Below are 15,346 nucleotides of genomic sequence, written 5' to 3' on the forward strand. Positions count from 1 at the left end.
TCACGATATTAGAGGATCCAAGTCATTCTCTGTTCAATCACAGATTGAAAAATTTATCTGACAACCTCAGAGTTATTTCAGGGATAACGTTCACAATACAAGCTGGCAATCCGACCTCCTGGTGAGAAGACAAGGAAAAGACCTGAGTTATATTAAAATCACCTCTCCCATTTTCCCTCCTTTTTCTCTGTTGTCATTGATCTACACTGTAAAATAACGTTCATATACTGAAACCTGCTTTCAGATTTCAGTGTGAGCAAACATGGATGAAAAAAGACCCCGCCTCTCAGCCAGCCTAGCAACCACTTCCTTTCAATGGCAGACCAAAAGCTTGCCTCCGTGATCTGATGTAGAATTCATCTCCAGAGATCAGGTTTCTCATTCTATTTTACATTTGCCAAAAAAAGAGCAGCAACACTTTCTTCAAGCAAGTTGCTCCCTGCCCTGCTTAAAGCCTGGGGTGGCCCAGCCATGGCAAGGACCAAAGAGAAAAGCTTTCTTGAAAACTGCTTGTGCTTGCAACAGACTGTTTCACAGTTTATCCCTTCATGGTTTTCTTGCTGATTTTATGAAGTGTCAGGTGTTGCTGAGGGTGTCAGATAGCCTTTTTTTTTTTCTAATTGAGGTTATTCGTATGAACAATGTTTTACAGCTGATGGGCAGAAGCTGTGCTTTTCTCCACCCACCCTAAGTTGCACTTGGTGGCGGCCGTTCTTTTGGGTCGGGACAGAAGGCTATCAATCAGAAAGTGCCTCCGAGAGAAATAATGGTTGAGTGATTTTTAGAGCTTCCTGTTTCAGCAGCAGGCATTATAGACATAAACAGTGATCCAGCCAACGGCTGCAACACTGCTCTGGTTCTAATAAATCAGTTTTGTATTTTCTTTTTGTGCTGGTTGGCGAGGGGCAGGAGAGGGTGGAGAAAACTGGTGTGTTTTCTGTTTCTGGTTGGTTGGTTTTTTTTTTTTTTTTTTTACTTTTAAGGAAAAATTACTTGTTGAAAGGGAGAGATGGTGTACTGTCTGCTGACTGTTTTCTTTCTGTTGATGATTATGAAACAAGTTCAGATCAGTAACGGGATGTTTATGACTAACTGTGTACTGCCGGTATGGAGAGGGTATGTGGTTTTGAACGTGTTGGATTCTTAGCCAGTGGGGTGAGTGTGTGTTTGTGTGTGTGTGAGAGAGAGAGAAAGAGAGAGGGAGAGAGAGATAGAAACAGAGAGAGAGAATGTCCATACTTCCATTGAGAGACTTCTTGGACCCTATTGTCTTTGAGGACTAAATTCATGCTAGCAACATCTTCTCATATGAAGCCCACGTAAAACAGCAGAAATTAATAAGTGAGCAGCGTGGATTTAATGAGCTGCCTATGAATACTTCCAAATGTGCCAGTTTTGTCAGCTCACTGTCAGGGCATGGGGCACAAATTGCAACTCTTCAAAGTTTGTATTTATAAACATGCATCAGTAGACTTCAGGCGATGCCTACCCTCCATCATCGGTTGTGATGTGAGCCCTGCATCCAACAGGGCTGTGTCTTGTCTGCTGAGAACGGCGCTACTGGTGGTGTGCATTTCGCACTGTGCTGAATTGGGATCCCCGCGTGCTGCCCGGCCTCTGTTTGCCTATATTAGGCAGCATGTCCCCATCGGGAACTCCATTTGACGTCACCAGACTTTCTCCAGCGAGGGTGTGAGGTGTTTGAGGATCCATAAAGCCTAAAGTGATCCCAGTGACCTCCTTCGAGAGGCTCATGGCTAGTCTGCTGCTAGATTCAAAACGCGTTTCCTCTGATTTGCTCAGTGAGGAAGCGTTCATTTGGGAGCCATTTTAACTGTGTTTTTCTCAAAGAAGATGGAGGTAAATTTCTTGTTTATTTTTCAACTTAGATTAATCCCTGCCTTCACCTTGAGATTTAAGGGGATTGTTAAGAATGTATGCGCTGTGCAAACTGCAGCACTACCCACCTCCCCCATCACCTGACCCAAGGAAGAGCCCGTTCGGTTAATGGGAGGGGCGGCCAGCACCCTCGGGGGTGGTGTGTGGTCCTGTTGGAGTCACCTTATGCAAACAAAGGCAACTGCACAGGAATACGGATGGTTTAAGCATGGTTGGTCACTTGCGAGCTTATCAGATCTCAGCAGCCCAGGCAAGGAGGGACAGGCCTGTTGGGCAATGGAAACACTCCAGTTTTCTCAAGGCATTGGTTTTGGGTCTTTACAGATGTTTTTCCTTCATTCTATTTGAAACCATTGTATAGAATATAGTCAGTATCAATCTTCTATCTATTATCTATAATTATTGAGGAGTTAGTCTCAACCCATGTAAGAGACTCCGTCTGTCTCTTTAAATGGTGTCTCTCCAGTACCTACAACAAATGTCCTGCCACTGGGCGGTTTATAGTCAGTATCTTATCTGTCTATCTGCTTATTCATTTTGGTGCTATTCTCTCCCTGTGGTTCCCAACTAGGGGTGATTTTGACCCCCAGGGGACATTTGGCGATATCTGCAGACATTTTCGGTTGTCGCATGCTGGGGGTAGGGGGTGGGTACTGGCATCTAGTGCGTGGAGGCCAGGGAACCGCTGAATGTCCTGCTGTGTACAGGACAGCCTCCCCCAACAAGGACCCAAATGTCAGTCCTGCCAAGATCAAGAAACTCTGATCTAGCTCCACATGCAAATCCTAAGTTGTAAAATGTCTCCCTTATCCCTCTTTTTTTTAACACTTCCTGCCTCCCTACAAAATTTATGAAAAACTTAGCTTATATAATTCACATAGAATAAAAAATAAAATTAGAGAGCATCACTGAATATTAAATGTTTTTTTAAAAATGAAATCATCCCAGTGTTCTGTATGCATAGAATTGCACGGTCTCTGCATGTCTGCCAACCCTGCCTGGTGTCCTGGGTCAGGTATGAGTGGCAGCCACAGGAAAGGCCGCGGTGAGGGTGTCCATGCAGCAGGTGCAGCTCCCCACTGCAGGTCCACAGGGACCGCAGAAACCACGAACGTCACCCAGGTGCAGGTCCACAGGGACTGTAGAAACCACAAATGTCACCCAGGTGCAGGTCCACAGGGACTGCAGAAACCATGAACGTCACCCAGGTGCGGGTCCACAGGGACCACAGAAACAATAAAACACTCTGCTAGATGCTCAGTGCTCTTTCCTGAACACTTCAGTTGACGGGCCATGGGTCCACTGATCCGGGAATGTGAATTGATGTCAGTGGACAGTGTCCACTTGAATTAAATAAGTAATAAAAGCAAGGTCCTGGTGTTTGTCACTGACAGACAGCTTCCAGACACCAAAAAGGGCCCAGTCTGCATACCTGAAGTAAGAATGGAGGCAAAGCACGGGAGGAGGGGAGAAGGGACCAAGGCCCAGCCTGCCGGGCCATCTCTGAGTACAACCCCGGGTTTGCTGCCCACAGGCTGGCTTTGCAGGTACTACAGGCAGACAGGTGGCTGGCTTCTTCCAGAGCTTTCTCCCACTTGTCCCAACATGTTATCATAGTTTTGCCATCACCCGTTTTCCATACTGAGATTCAGAGAAAGAAGATTTGAAAACAAAAGTCAGAACAAAGATTCCTCTAGGTGTTCCACTGTGTTGCGGTAGTGCCTGCCGCAAGTTGCATTCTGTGAATAAGTTTGGCTTTGACTGCATTGTTTGTTTTTCTGTTTGCTCACTTGCTTTTACGCTACATGGAGACCCTCACTCCTAACTTTTCTGCCCCTCGTATACATCAGCTTCCTTTAAGCTCCCCGCAGTAGAGCAACGGCTCCCAGGTTCAACATAGATCAATTGTGTGGCAAATACTCTGTGACCAGTAAGAGTTAACTATGCAAACGGGAGTTCATGGACAGTGCCGGAGCCAGGACTGCCCAGAGCCCACGCGTTGCAGGTGGTGTGCTCGGGATGAAGGTCACTGGGGAAAAAGCTCAAGTGTAGCTGTGGCATGCAAGAGGGGCACGTTGCAGTAGCACCTGAGACCCAAGCACCCTGGAAAAGAAATGAAGACATGCCCAGAAGCCCCCAGGAGGTAGACTAGCAAGAATTTTCTAATAACAAAAGATCCAGCCCTTAGCTAGAAGAGCTCCATGCTGTATCATCGGTAACTAGATGGCAGTGCCTGACACATGGTGGGCATTCATTAAGTGTCTGCAGATGAATGACTATTCCTGGACTGTCTTTACTCTAGGCAGTGGAGCCAAGTGGTCAGTACACAGACCACTGGACTCTCCACCAAGAGGAAGGTGTCTCAATTTGGGCACTGTTGACATTTAGGGCCAGCTGTTCTTTGCTGCAGGACTCCCCTGTACATTGTTGAATGTTTAACAACACACCTGGCCTCTACCCAGTGGCCAGCAACACCCACCCTCCCAGTTGTGACAACCAGAAACGTCTGCAGACATTGCCAAATGTCCCCAGGAGGGCACATTGCCCCTGGTTAAGAACCACTGGCTTAGAGCCATGTGTCTTTGAACAAGTTACTTGACGTGTCTGAGCTTGATTCTGCCTTTGTTCATGGGAAGAGGGGGTACAGTGAGGACTGATTTACCTGAGATAAGACATAGAGGTTATTGCTTTTCGTGGTCAGATCTGTTGCAGTGACACTAACTCCGTGAGGTAGGCAGTGGAAACTCTGAGCGCACAACAAGCAACAGCAAACAGCAACCACAACGACCAGGACCTGCTTCATTGTCTAAATGGATGAGTTTTTCAGGAGGGAACACAACCCTTATCCTTATTTCTCCATCCCATAGAGTTCTGAGGTCACGAAAGGGTTATGTGTAGCAGGCACTGAGATTTCAGATTAGCAATGGAAGAAATGAAATTAAATATGTACTGTAATTTGAAGCACTGTTTTTCATGGGAAAAGAAGTTCTCCCAACTTAGCCTTTCCAACTCTTTTGTCCAAACATTAATGGCATGCAAATATTTATGATTCATACATGCCCTTTTTAATTCCCAATCGTATTTTAACAATAAACACTGCGTTTTAACAATGAAGCAGAATAATCCCTTTGTCCTATCTCTGGGCTACACAGGCTGGCAGCCGGCAGCATCACATTCTTCCTGAGAGTAATTGCTGCCTCCACCCAGGTTGAAGGGAGTTTGCAGGAGTGCCACGGCAGCCTGCCTTGGACCGGACTTGAGGACAGCCTGGCTGCTCCACTGGAAGACATTCTTAAGGTTGCAGCTCAGCATTTTCATAAATTGCAAGTGAATGTCCATGCACATTTTGCTCTTTTGGCCACATGTTAACCTAGAATTGGTTAATCTGGCTGTTACTTGGAAAGATATCTTGCTACGCTATTATCCTGCATTCTGGACCAATTCCTGGGCTCTAGAGTACACTAAAGCCATTGTGTCCCATTTAATATTCCTCTGATTCATAACAACAACATAGAACCACACTCATCTATTTGTGATGATTCTGCAGGTCTTTGGAAGGTAGTGTGACAAAATATGAGAAGTGGGCACACTTACAGGACTTCCTTAGATGGACTGGCCTCAGTCTCCACATCTGTACAATAGGTATAACAATGCCTTTCATCTATGCCTCAGCAGGTTGTTAGGACGATAAAAGCAAGACGATGTGTATGTAACAAGACTTAGGAAGAAGAGCTATGACTCAACTCTGAATTATTCTTCCTTCTATAGCGAAGAAGGCAGCATGGATCTCACTCAGTCAGAAAGTTAGGAATGATGCTATTTTCCACTATCCACTCCTTGATGGCAAGGAATGTATATTCCTTTGTCCTACTAAGGACCTAGTAAAATGAGACTACCTGAGCTACAGATGGAATTCATAAATATTCATAAATAAATACACACGTAATAATAATATAATTACAAACATCTGTTGGGCACTAACCGTGTGACGGAAGTGTAGTATCTATTCTATTTTATTGTATCTATTTCTCCACCCCATCCCCCCCAAGGTCATTTACTGGGGACGTTTCATTCATTCCTTCATTCGTTCTTCAGGTATGCATCGTGCACCTGCTGTGTTCCAGGTACTGGGCTAGCGTCGGTGACACAGAGCTCAGCCAAAAAGAAGCCACAGCCTGTGGAGGCTGGGGAGGGGAGGACAGGTCGACAGGCCATCCCCATTCGGAGTGGACAGTATGTGGGAAAGGACAGGTGCCGCAGGAGACACGGCACAGCTGCACATGACCTAGTGAAGGTCCAGAGGGTCTCCCTGGACCAGTTGTCATCTCAGTTGAGACCTGCAGGTGACAAGAAGGCTACTCAGGCAGAGAAGACAGAGTGCAGGAGGAAAACCCAACCTGTGAGAGCTGAGTGAGGCTCCAGCGGCCTGGCTGGGAGACCTTGGGGAGGGGCGGGGCAGGGAGTGCCTGGAACTCCTCGCTGGGAATGCGGTCTGATCCTAATGCCGCGGAGAACCGCCACCAGGTTAAGCAGGAAATGGGTAACACCAGATACAGATTGTAGAAAGATACTTGGATCGCAGTTTGAAGCCTGGGAAGGACGTTTGGAGGGTGCTCGGGGAGCTTAGAGAGCAATGTGGAGACTGAAAACTCGCGCTGTTCCTCTCAGGCAGCCGAGACCCGTGTGCGTCCAGGGCGCCAACACCCGTGTGGTGGATGGCACTGAGCCTGGGGGTGGTCAGCTCCCCCTGCAGCTTGCCTGAAGCCTTCCCTCTCTGTCTTCTCCACTCATACCCACCTACCCTTCCTCCTACCCGTAGCAGCAGGTGGTCACAGGCTGGTGAGCAGGAACGGAGGACCGAAAGGCCACCTTCCTTGCAGAATGTCCACACCCAGGCCTCCCTGCCCAGCTCCATGTGGCGTTGGGCTGTGCCTTTGAGGTGCATGTGCTGAGGTCACAAGCAGCGTCACAAGTAGGCCAGCCCCAGGGTTCACTGTGGTCACCTGCCCCCCTGTGGTCCCAGCCTGAGGACACAGCCTGATGCATGGGTGGAGATGGGGGAATTTGGAGGTGCCAACCAAAGGGCTGTCCTGGATGGAAGAACAGGGCGGCAGGTGTGGCCTGGCCTGAGGAGGGCTGTGAATTTAGGGCCTTGGGCTGTTTGGGCTAAAACTTAATTCCCCAGCTGAGATACTGGGGAAGTGTGATATCAATAAAAAAACGAAAATTAGAAAGGGGCTGTGAAATCTGGGGAAGGAAATGCAAAATTGCATGAAAGCGTCCTGGAGCTTTGCGGGTTAGGTGACACGTGAAGACATGGGCTTGCCCATCCGTTCCTTCTGCAAGGCCTGCCCTGCGGTGGAGCAGCACAAGCCCGGCACACCCGTGCTGCGGAACAGAGCCGTGCCTTCCAAGTGGAATTACACGTCATAAAGAACCGGCTGTCAAACTGAAAGCACCTCAATGATTCATTGATTCATTTATCAAACTTCTTTTTATTGCCTCGGAACAGACGATACAAAGATGAATAAAAGGCTGTTCCTGTCTTCAAACAACTCATTTTCTTAGAACATCTCCAGAGCAAATGCTTTGCATGTCTTCTTGCCTTCAGTTTTCTCCAAGTAAAACAGCTATTTTTCAAACAACCTACCTTTCCAGACAAATGCTATGTCTGTGGAAAACCAAGTTTGGTATTTTAAGAACCTGATTTTCAATCTGACTTTTTTTTTTTAAGAGACAAGGTCTTGCTCTGTCGGCCAGGCTGTAGTGCAGTGGCACGACGATCACAGCTCACGGCAACCTCTAACTCCTGGGCTCAAGTGATGCCCCTCAAGGAGGACTACAGGTGCACACTATCGTGCCCAGCTAGTTTTTTAATTTTTTGTAGATACAGGATCTCGCTATGTTGTCCAGGCTGGTCTCGAGCTCCTGGCCTCAAGCAATTCTCCCACCTCGGCCTCCCAAAGTGCTGGGATTATAGGTGTGAGCCACCAACCCCATCCTCAACCAGACTTCGGAGGGTTATTCTCAGACCAATAGCGTGGGCCTTTGGTCTGCCTTTTGCCTGTGCGGACACTGGTGCGATTAAAGATACCTACAAACACAGGGCACTTTGCACAGAAGTGTGTACGGTGCACCCGACATCTTAGTCCAATTCAATTTAGAGATCCAGGAAATTATGTGCAAGTTGAAGGATTTATACCCTGTTCAGAAATCCCCAAATAAATTAATTATACAACTCCACTGTCAAAAATAGTGGCAAATGTTTGGGTAGGGAAATGGAAGAGGAGCAAAAGCATGAATTTTGGCTGTTCCAGTGGAAAAGTGAAAAATACAAATTAAAAATACTTTGTGAAAAATACTCCAAATGCAGATTCCTCCTGGAATCTGAGGGTACATTAATTTTATTAATAATACGTAGTTAGTTATTCAAGATCAGAATTAGACCCAGAGCAATCTATGGTAAAAGGAGAAATCTCCCTGCAACCTTTCAGAATCTTTTGGGATTTCCCGAATTTGCAAAGAGCAGAACTTGAGCCTTCATTGGCTCTCTTGGATTTCAAAAGCTGCATTTTTTTCCTTTTATTTTTTCCTTTCTCACTCTCTTGGGTTTTTCAAGACTGAACACTACTGGCTTTCCCGCAGAGACAGGCGCAGAGACAGGCCAGGGAGTGAAACATGTTGCGATTGCATTTCCTGAGGAGTTTGACCTCCAGGGCAGAGGGATCCCTGGTGCTGCAGCCTTCCTTTGCGTGACAAAGGGCGAGTTTCACATCCCCTGAAACTGCCCCAAAAGGAGAAGATGACTCAGAGATCCAAACCTACACCACGGAGAGTGACGGAGGAGCCAGGGCAGGTGGACCTGCTCCCCGAGAGCAAAGCCTGGGGAGGCGCCATCACCGCAGGAGTGAGAGGTCACCCCTCCGACACTGTTTGGCCTTCGTAGGACGCTGCACTGCTGTGATGTGCCCAGGCCCGAGCTTTCAAATACGTTATTCCACACCTGAAGGAGAAAGGGTGTTGAGCCGCGCTGTATTCCTCTTCCCACCCTTGGTGTTTTGGGGAGCCGCGTGCACATTGGCAGCAATCCTGAGGTTTAGCCACTGCACGACGTGGTGAGGAAGTGGAGTGTGTGCCGGGCCATGCGGAACTGCAGTGTCCAGCCGTGGTGGCTTTATTTGACCACAATCAGCTGTCAGAGTTCACCGGCCCTGGGGCCGTAAATGTCAAGACTAATCAAGCCTGGACCTGGGGCCTCCTAGCTGCCTGGCCGGGGAGCGTGTGTCCGGGCAGCAAGTGTCCAGGAAGAATCACCCCGTGACTCTCTTCCCAACTAAATAAAGCAGTCAGTATTTTGCCCTGGCATTTGGGTGGACAGACTGGCGTCGAGGGAGACAACACATGTTTCCGTGAGGAGCGCTCGGCCTGGCTTGTTGACGTGGCATATCAGCCAGTCACAGTTGTGCCTTACAGAGGTCGCCAACTGGTGGAGCAGGAGTGAACTTGAACTTAGAAGTGCGAGTCGAACTCAGACCTGGTAGCAGCTCCATCACCTGCTGAACACTAACACACACACACACACACACACACACAGAGACACATACGCGCACACACACCCCTCTCCCACCATCAGACGTCACTGCCACATCCCCAGCTCCTCCGCAGAGGATCTGTCACAGCTCTGGTCTTTGTGGAATCACATCTATCATGTCTTTAATGGTAACTTAACTGACATTTACTGAGAGCTTCCTCTATTCGCTGCTTTTATATCCATCATTTCATCTAACCTGCATGACGCTATGAGATGGAATGGCTGTTATTGCCCCCATTTTACAAATGGCAAAGCTGAGGCCCCAGAGACGTTAAGTAACTTGCCCGAGGTCACACAGCTAGCAAGTGGCAGAGCTAGGCTTTGAACATAGGTAGGTCTCCTTCATAGGATTTTATAATGAAGTTCTTATCCCTTGTTGCTCCTAAGCATACATCAAGACAATCCTTCTCTTCCCTGTTGTTTCTTCCCACCTTTGTTCCCAGCCCTAGAGTTTGTGCTTCTAAATAGTGGTCCTCCCAGATCCCAGCCACTGCTCAGAACTGCTGCTGCTGTGGTGGTCTGGTTTCCACGAGCAGAAGGAGAGTCTCAGTGCTTCTCCCTTTCCTTGGCCCCTTCCCATGCAGGTCACCTGTGACCCCGTCGTGTGCCCCTACTGGAGCCGAGAGCTGCAGCTTTTGAGCAGCACACACGAGGTCAGTGCGGGGGTCATCTGTGCACTGGCCAAAGCTTCTGCTGTTCTCAGGGGCCGAACAGGAGTGTTCATTCTCCCTACAGCAGCCCAGCCCTTCCGCCCCTGCATCTTGTCCCGAAGAGCCCATGTGGGGACTTGTCATTTAGCCAATCTGTCCTCCTTGCTACTCTGGCTACGGCTTGCTGAGAAAAACACTTGAGAGTCTTTCATTCTCCACACCCACGTACTTAAAATACCAGGCCCATAGGTCATTTTAATGAGGGAATTTGGCTAATAACACGTGTGCCCTGGGGCACAGATCCCACTTCTGCAGGTGCCGGCCGGGCAGGGCTGTGTCCTGGCAGGGCTGGGCCAGACCAGGGCGGGTGGAAGCCAGAGCCCCGGGTCCTGTCAGGTGAGCCCGTTGGCTAAGCGCAGCCCATTGTCAAGAAGGGTGCCAGGGCTGGTGGTGCCCCCTGGCAGAGGGCAGGGTTTTCATGTAGTGGAAGAATGTCCCATACACGGTGAAAAAGAGTCATCACTCTGCCTGTGAGATAATAAGCTGATGTGCTTCTACCCCAAGCTGTAAACAAGAGCCCGTTGGGAGGGAGGCCACCGACATCTCCTCTTTGGTGAACCACGTGACTATGGCCAACCACCCCACCTGGTAGTGTTTGCTGGGTACAAACGTCTTGTGACTGCACACCAAATGATGGTATAAAATAACAAGAATCATGACCATGAGCAATGACTTCACTAGTATTCACGTTGGTTGAATGTCAGTCCTGATTAAGCAGGCTAGCCTGTGGTCAACCAGGAGGACGCCATCAGCGCTCAACTGCCAGAAGCCCAAATTCAGCTCAGTAGGAAAATGCTTTTGAGCTATTACCCAGGTTTTACAGTTGGCGATCAAGTACAGCTTGTACAGTAGAGTCACGGGGACAATTTTCACTTTTTTGGGCAGTGGTAGAGCATGGATAAAGTACCATGAGTCCAGTCCTGGTGCTGGTGCCACTGGGTTTGCAGGTAGAGATTTATGACCTCAGTGACAATAACATGAAGAACAATGAGCATAAACTTTGGGGATCTGGGTTCTGTTATATATATGAGCTGTGTGACTATGGGAAAATTACTTAACCTCTCTGAGCCTTTGCTACCTATTAATCAAGGACAATAAAATCTATCTTGTTTATTTCATGGGATTATTGTGAGGACCAAATGAAATACTATATAGGAAAGTATTTAAAAAGTCCTAAGTTCTACACAGACCTGAAAACACCAACATTATGAATACAATACTTCTTTGTTGTCCTTTAGGAAGTCGTGGATAGGACGGTTGTAGGAGAGCCACCGTAGGAGCAGGACTGTTTCAGAGCGTAAAACACACGAGTGCCTGTAGAGCAGCTGTCACTTGTGGCACCTTGACTGGAAGTCTTATGACTTGGTATTTGTACTGGGTTGAATGGTGTTCCCTAAAAATTCATGTCCACCTAGAACCTCAGAATATGACCTTATTTAGAAGTAGGGTCTTTAAAGATGTAATCAAGTTAAGACAAGGTCATACTGGATTTGGGTGGGCCATAAGTCCAATGACTGATGTCCTTGGAGAGGGAGATTTGGAGACAGGGGACCACGGCAGGAGTCAGCCGTGTGATGATGGAGGCAGAGGTTGGGGTGCTGCAGCTGTGAGCTAGGAAGGGCCAAGGGGTGCTGGGACACACCCAAAGCTGGAAGAGGTGAGGACGGATCCTGCCTGGAGCCTTCAGAGGGAGTGTGGCCCTGCTGACACTTTGTTTTGGACTTCTGGCCTCCAGAACTGCGAAAGACTAAATTTCTGTTGTTTTAAGCCACCCAGTTTGTGGTAATTTATTACGCAGCCCCAGGAAACTAGTACAGTATTTTTATGAGCTCTGAAATGCTGAGGTTGCAGGCAACAAGGGAAGCACACACGGGCCCACACACCTACACGGCCACACACTTGCACACAGGCTGGCTGCTTTCTCGGAAGATAACAATCAGAGGGTTGAAAGTGACATTGTATGCATCCCATGAGTCCCTCATTTTGCAGACCAGTCAACCGAGATCTGGAGAAGTAAAATCGTTTGTACAAGATCCCAAAGCTTTTAACTCTCTTGCTGGAAGAACCACCTGTCTCTCTGTCCCTTTCTCTCATACACACCCCCCACCTCCAGACCTATCAGGCCCGGGGCAATGTCATTATCCATTGCTGGATACAATACTTCAAAGTCCTTTTTTTTTTTTTTTTTTTCATTTTAATTCCCGATCTACCCTGGAGCCCCTTCTCCCTCTCACCCTTCCCTGCCTTTCTGTGAGGGATACATGGGGGTTACAGAACAGGATCCCTGCCCTTGGAAGGATCAGGCCTATACAGCCACAACCCCCATTCAATCTGACATCCTAATTAATCAGAGGCAAAGAGTGACTTATGAGGCAGCTCTAACAGCTACCAAGCGACTGGACATCAAGGAAGGCTGCCTGAAAAATGAGTGCCCACCCGGCCCTGGACGTTGGAGGCAGGAGGACTTAGGCAAGCGGTGGCCCAGGTGCTGGAGGAAAAAAGACCCCAGAGTCACAATGCCATGGCTTGCAGGGGAGCTTGGAGGACACGGGCCAGGAGTCAGGCAGGTGGAGGAGAGGGAGTGAGTGCGAAATAACTCCAGACAGAGTTTCACTAGCGAGAAGACGCTAAAAGCTGGGATTCAATCTTGATGATGCGGGCAATAACCCTCGTGAGTTCCTGACAAGGAGGGGACAGACTGACTTGCAGGACAGTGGTTGGCCAGCAGGGGAGCAGTGGTTGCGGCTGCTTCAATGCCGCAGCTGCCATCTGTCCTTGGAAAGCCAGCGGCTGAGCAGTGACGTGGTGATTGCCCTCGACGCCTTCCTCCATATCACGTGCCCTTCTCGCTGGACTCAGCCAGGGCCTCTTCTGCCCGTTCCTCTACTTCAGCCAGCTGCAGGGTAGGACCCCACCTGGGTGTCACCTGGTAACATCTGAAGGCTGTCCCAAAGATGGCAAATCCCTAAGTCTCATCTCTAGGTTCCAGGGAGAAGACCAGCTGATGGGGAAGATGGATCTGGGCCCAGGACCCCCTGGCACCCTGGTGCTCTGCTCCTGGAACACCACTGCCCAGAAAGCATCCTGCAAGCATCACCCCCTCTGTTAGACGGGTCAGCCGAGACTCTGGTTATAAGGCCACACCGGGCAAAGCAGGCTTCATTGATCCTCACTCACCATTGTTCTTTTTATCATAGACTTTAACATAGATAGAATACAAATCCTTGGGGATTATTTGGTGGAGGTTTTTCATGATTAGGGATTGTGCCTTGCTGTGGCCAAAGGTTATATTTTCATTGAGCATTTTTCTGTGGGCTTCCTTTATATTAAAACTACGTGGCACTTGAAAATATTCTACTCTTTCTAACTTGGAGAAGAAAGATAATTTGAGTTTTAAAATGGTAAATGGCTTTTGGAGCAGATGAAGCAGTGGATGGGCATGTTTTGTTTTCCTTTCATGTATTTTTGATTTCATTTCATGCTACATGATTCAGAGGAGAAACTGTGATAATTGGAGATCGACTCTATTCTTATATTTAGTCAAACGTTAGGACCCTGTTATAGAGCTGCAGGAAACAGAGAAGAGAAATGAAAAATGAAAGCCAACACAACACACCACACACGCATACACCTTTGAATACCACGTGTTACCGTTTTGATAATTTTACTCATATCAACCCATTTAATCTCCCCCAGAACTCTATAAGGTAGGAAAAGATGCATGTACTCATCTTCCAGGTAAGGACACTGAGGCACAGAGAGGTCCAGCGACTTGCCAGAGGTCAGCTAGACAGAGTTCAAACCCAGAGTCCATCCTCTGGACCTCTTGGCCAAGAAGAAATGTTTTTAAATTATTAAACTTAGGCAGTGAAGATGCTCTCGCCTTTTGTGAGATATTTAAAATGTCTACATGGCACTTACGTGCATATTTTTATTGCTAGTGTTTCCTGAATCTCAGTCTGTCAGTTTTATATCCTTACGTCCATTTATTGACCATAAATTATGATCTGGCCAATCCTAGGAGTGCCTCTAATAACATCTGGCATTTTCAAATAATATTTAAAATCACCCAGAATTAGTATTTTAAAAATACAGAGAGAATAATTCTAGTTTAGCCTATCCTCAAACTTAGAAATTCTATCTTTCCTAATCCTCAGAGGTACAAAGCTAGAGAGGAACGATGGACAGAGTTTCTTTCTCTCCTCTTTGGACTGTTATAAATGCTTGGGGGGCCGGCGGGGGCTGGGAGTGGAGAGCCGCCAACCTGACTCGGTGGTTCCCTGGAGTCCTGAGCTGACGGAAAATAAATTCTACTCTTTCTTGAGCCCATGTTATTTATGAATGATTAAATTAAAGCCATATAACTATGTGAAGTGTTACACCTAGACAAATACCGTAAGTGTGCAGAATTTAAGCAAAGCCAAACCCAAAGGAGCATTGGAAAAACCAGGAGTTTGTGCTGAAGTACTGTCATCTTTCCAGTTTAGGGCTGGAAAGCTTCAATGAATGATCAGTTACCAGCAGCTATATTTAGGCCGTCCGACTTCAGTCTCTTTTGTTCTCTTCTGTGTCTCAACAGGGAAAAGCTTCACTCTGACCATCACCGTCTTCACAAACCCGCCACAAGTCGCCACCTACCACAGAGCCATCAAAATCACAGTGGATGGACCTCGAGAACCTCGAAGTAAGTGGGGCCCCCTCGAGGATGGAACACCCTCGGGGCTGGGACACTCAGGGACCATGTCTCAGAGTCCTGGAGCTTAATCTCTCTCTCAGGGGAATGTTGGGCCCCTGCAGGCCAAAAAAATAGTTCATTGTCAACACTCTTACTCCTCAGAGGTTATTTCTGAGCATTGGACTCTTTTTGAAGCATCCTCTTAGAGGGCAAAAGGAAATTAAGTGCATGTTAGAACCATTTCAGGGCTGCATGAAATTAGGGACTAGTCCCTCAAATACATAGTGAAGTTCAATAGGATCAGAAAAAAAAAAGCAGTAAATGGAAGATTGGCCAAGCACAGGGGCAGCCGAGGGTCAGAGTGGACCACAGAGGTCTGATTAGCATCCATGTTGGTCTTTGATTAATTCATTAAGGCTGGAGATGAAAACTATGAAAATGACCCTTTTCTTTCTGTGGCACAGATCAAAA

General features: G+C 47.7%; 1 protein-coding gene across 1 annotated transcript in view; it reads left to right on the top strand.

Annotated features, from left to right (window-relative positions):
* The window catches only part of RUNX1 (RUNX family transcription factor 1), a 237,199-nt gene that overhangs the window by 157,116 nt on the left and 64,737 nt on the right, over nt 1-15,346 (top strand). Inside the window, exon 6 of the mRNA XM_069472311.1 lies at nt 14,780-14,884. Within this exon, the coding sequence (XP_069328412.1) occupies nt 14,780-14,884 (105 nt within the window). The remainder of the gene's footprint in view (nt 1-14,779; nt 14,885-15,346) is intronic.

The sequence above is a fragment of the Eulemur rufifrons genome, chromosome 7 (assembly GCF_041146395.1).
Source record: "Eulemur rufifrons isolate Redbay chromosome 7, OSU_ERuf_1, whole genome shotgun sequence".
Classification (NCBI taxonomy): domain Eukaryota; kingdom Metazoa; phylum Chordata; class Mammalia; order Primates; family Lemuridae; genus Eulemur; species Eulemur rufifrons.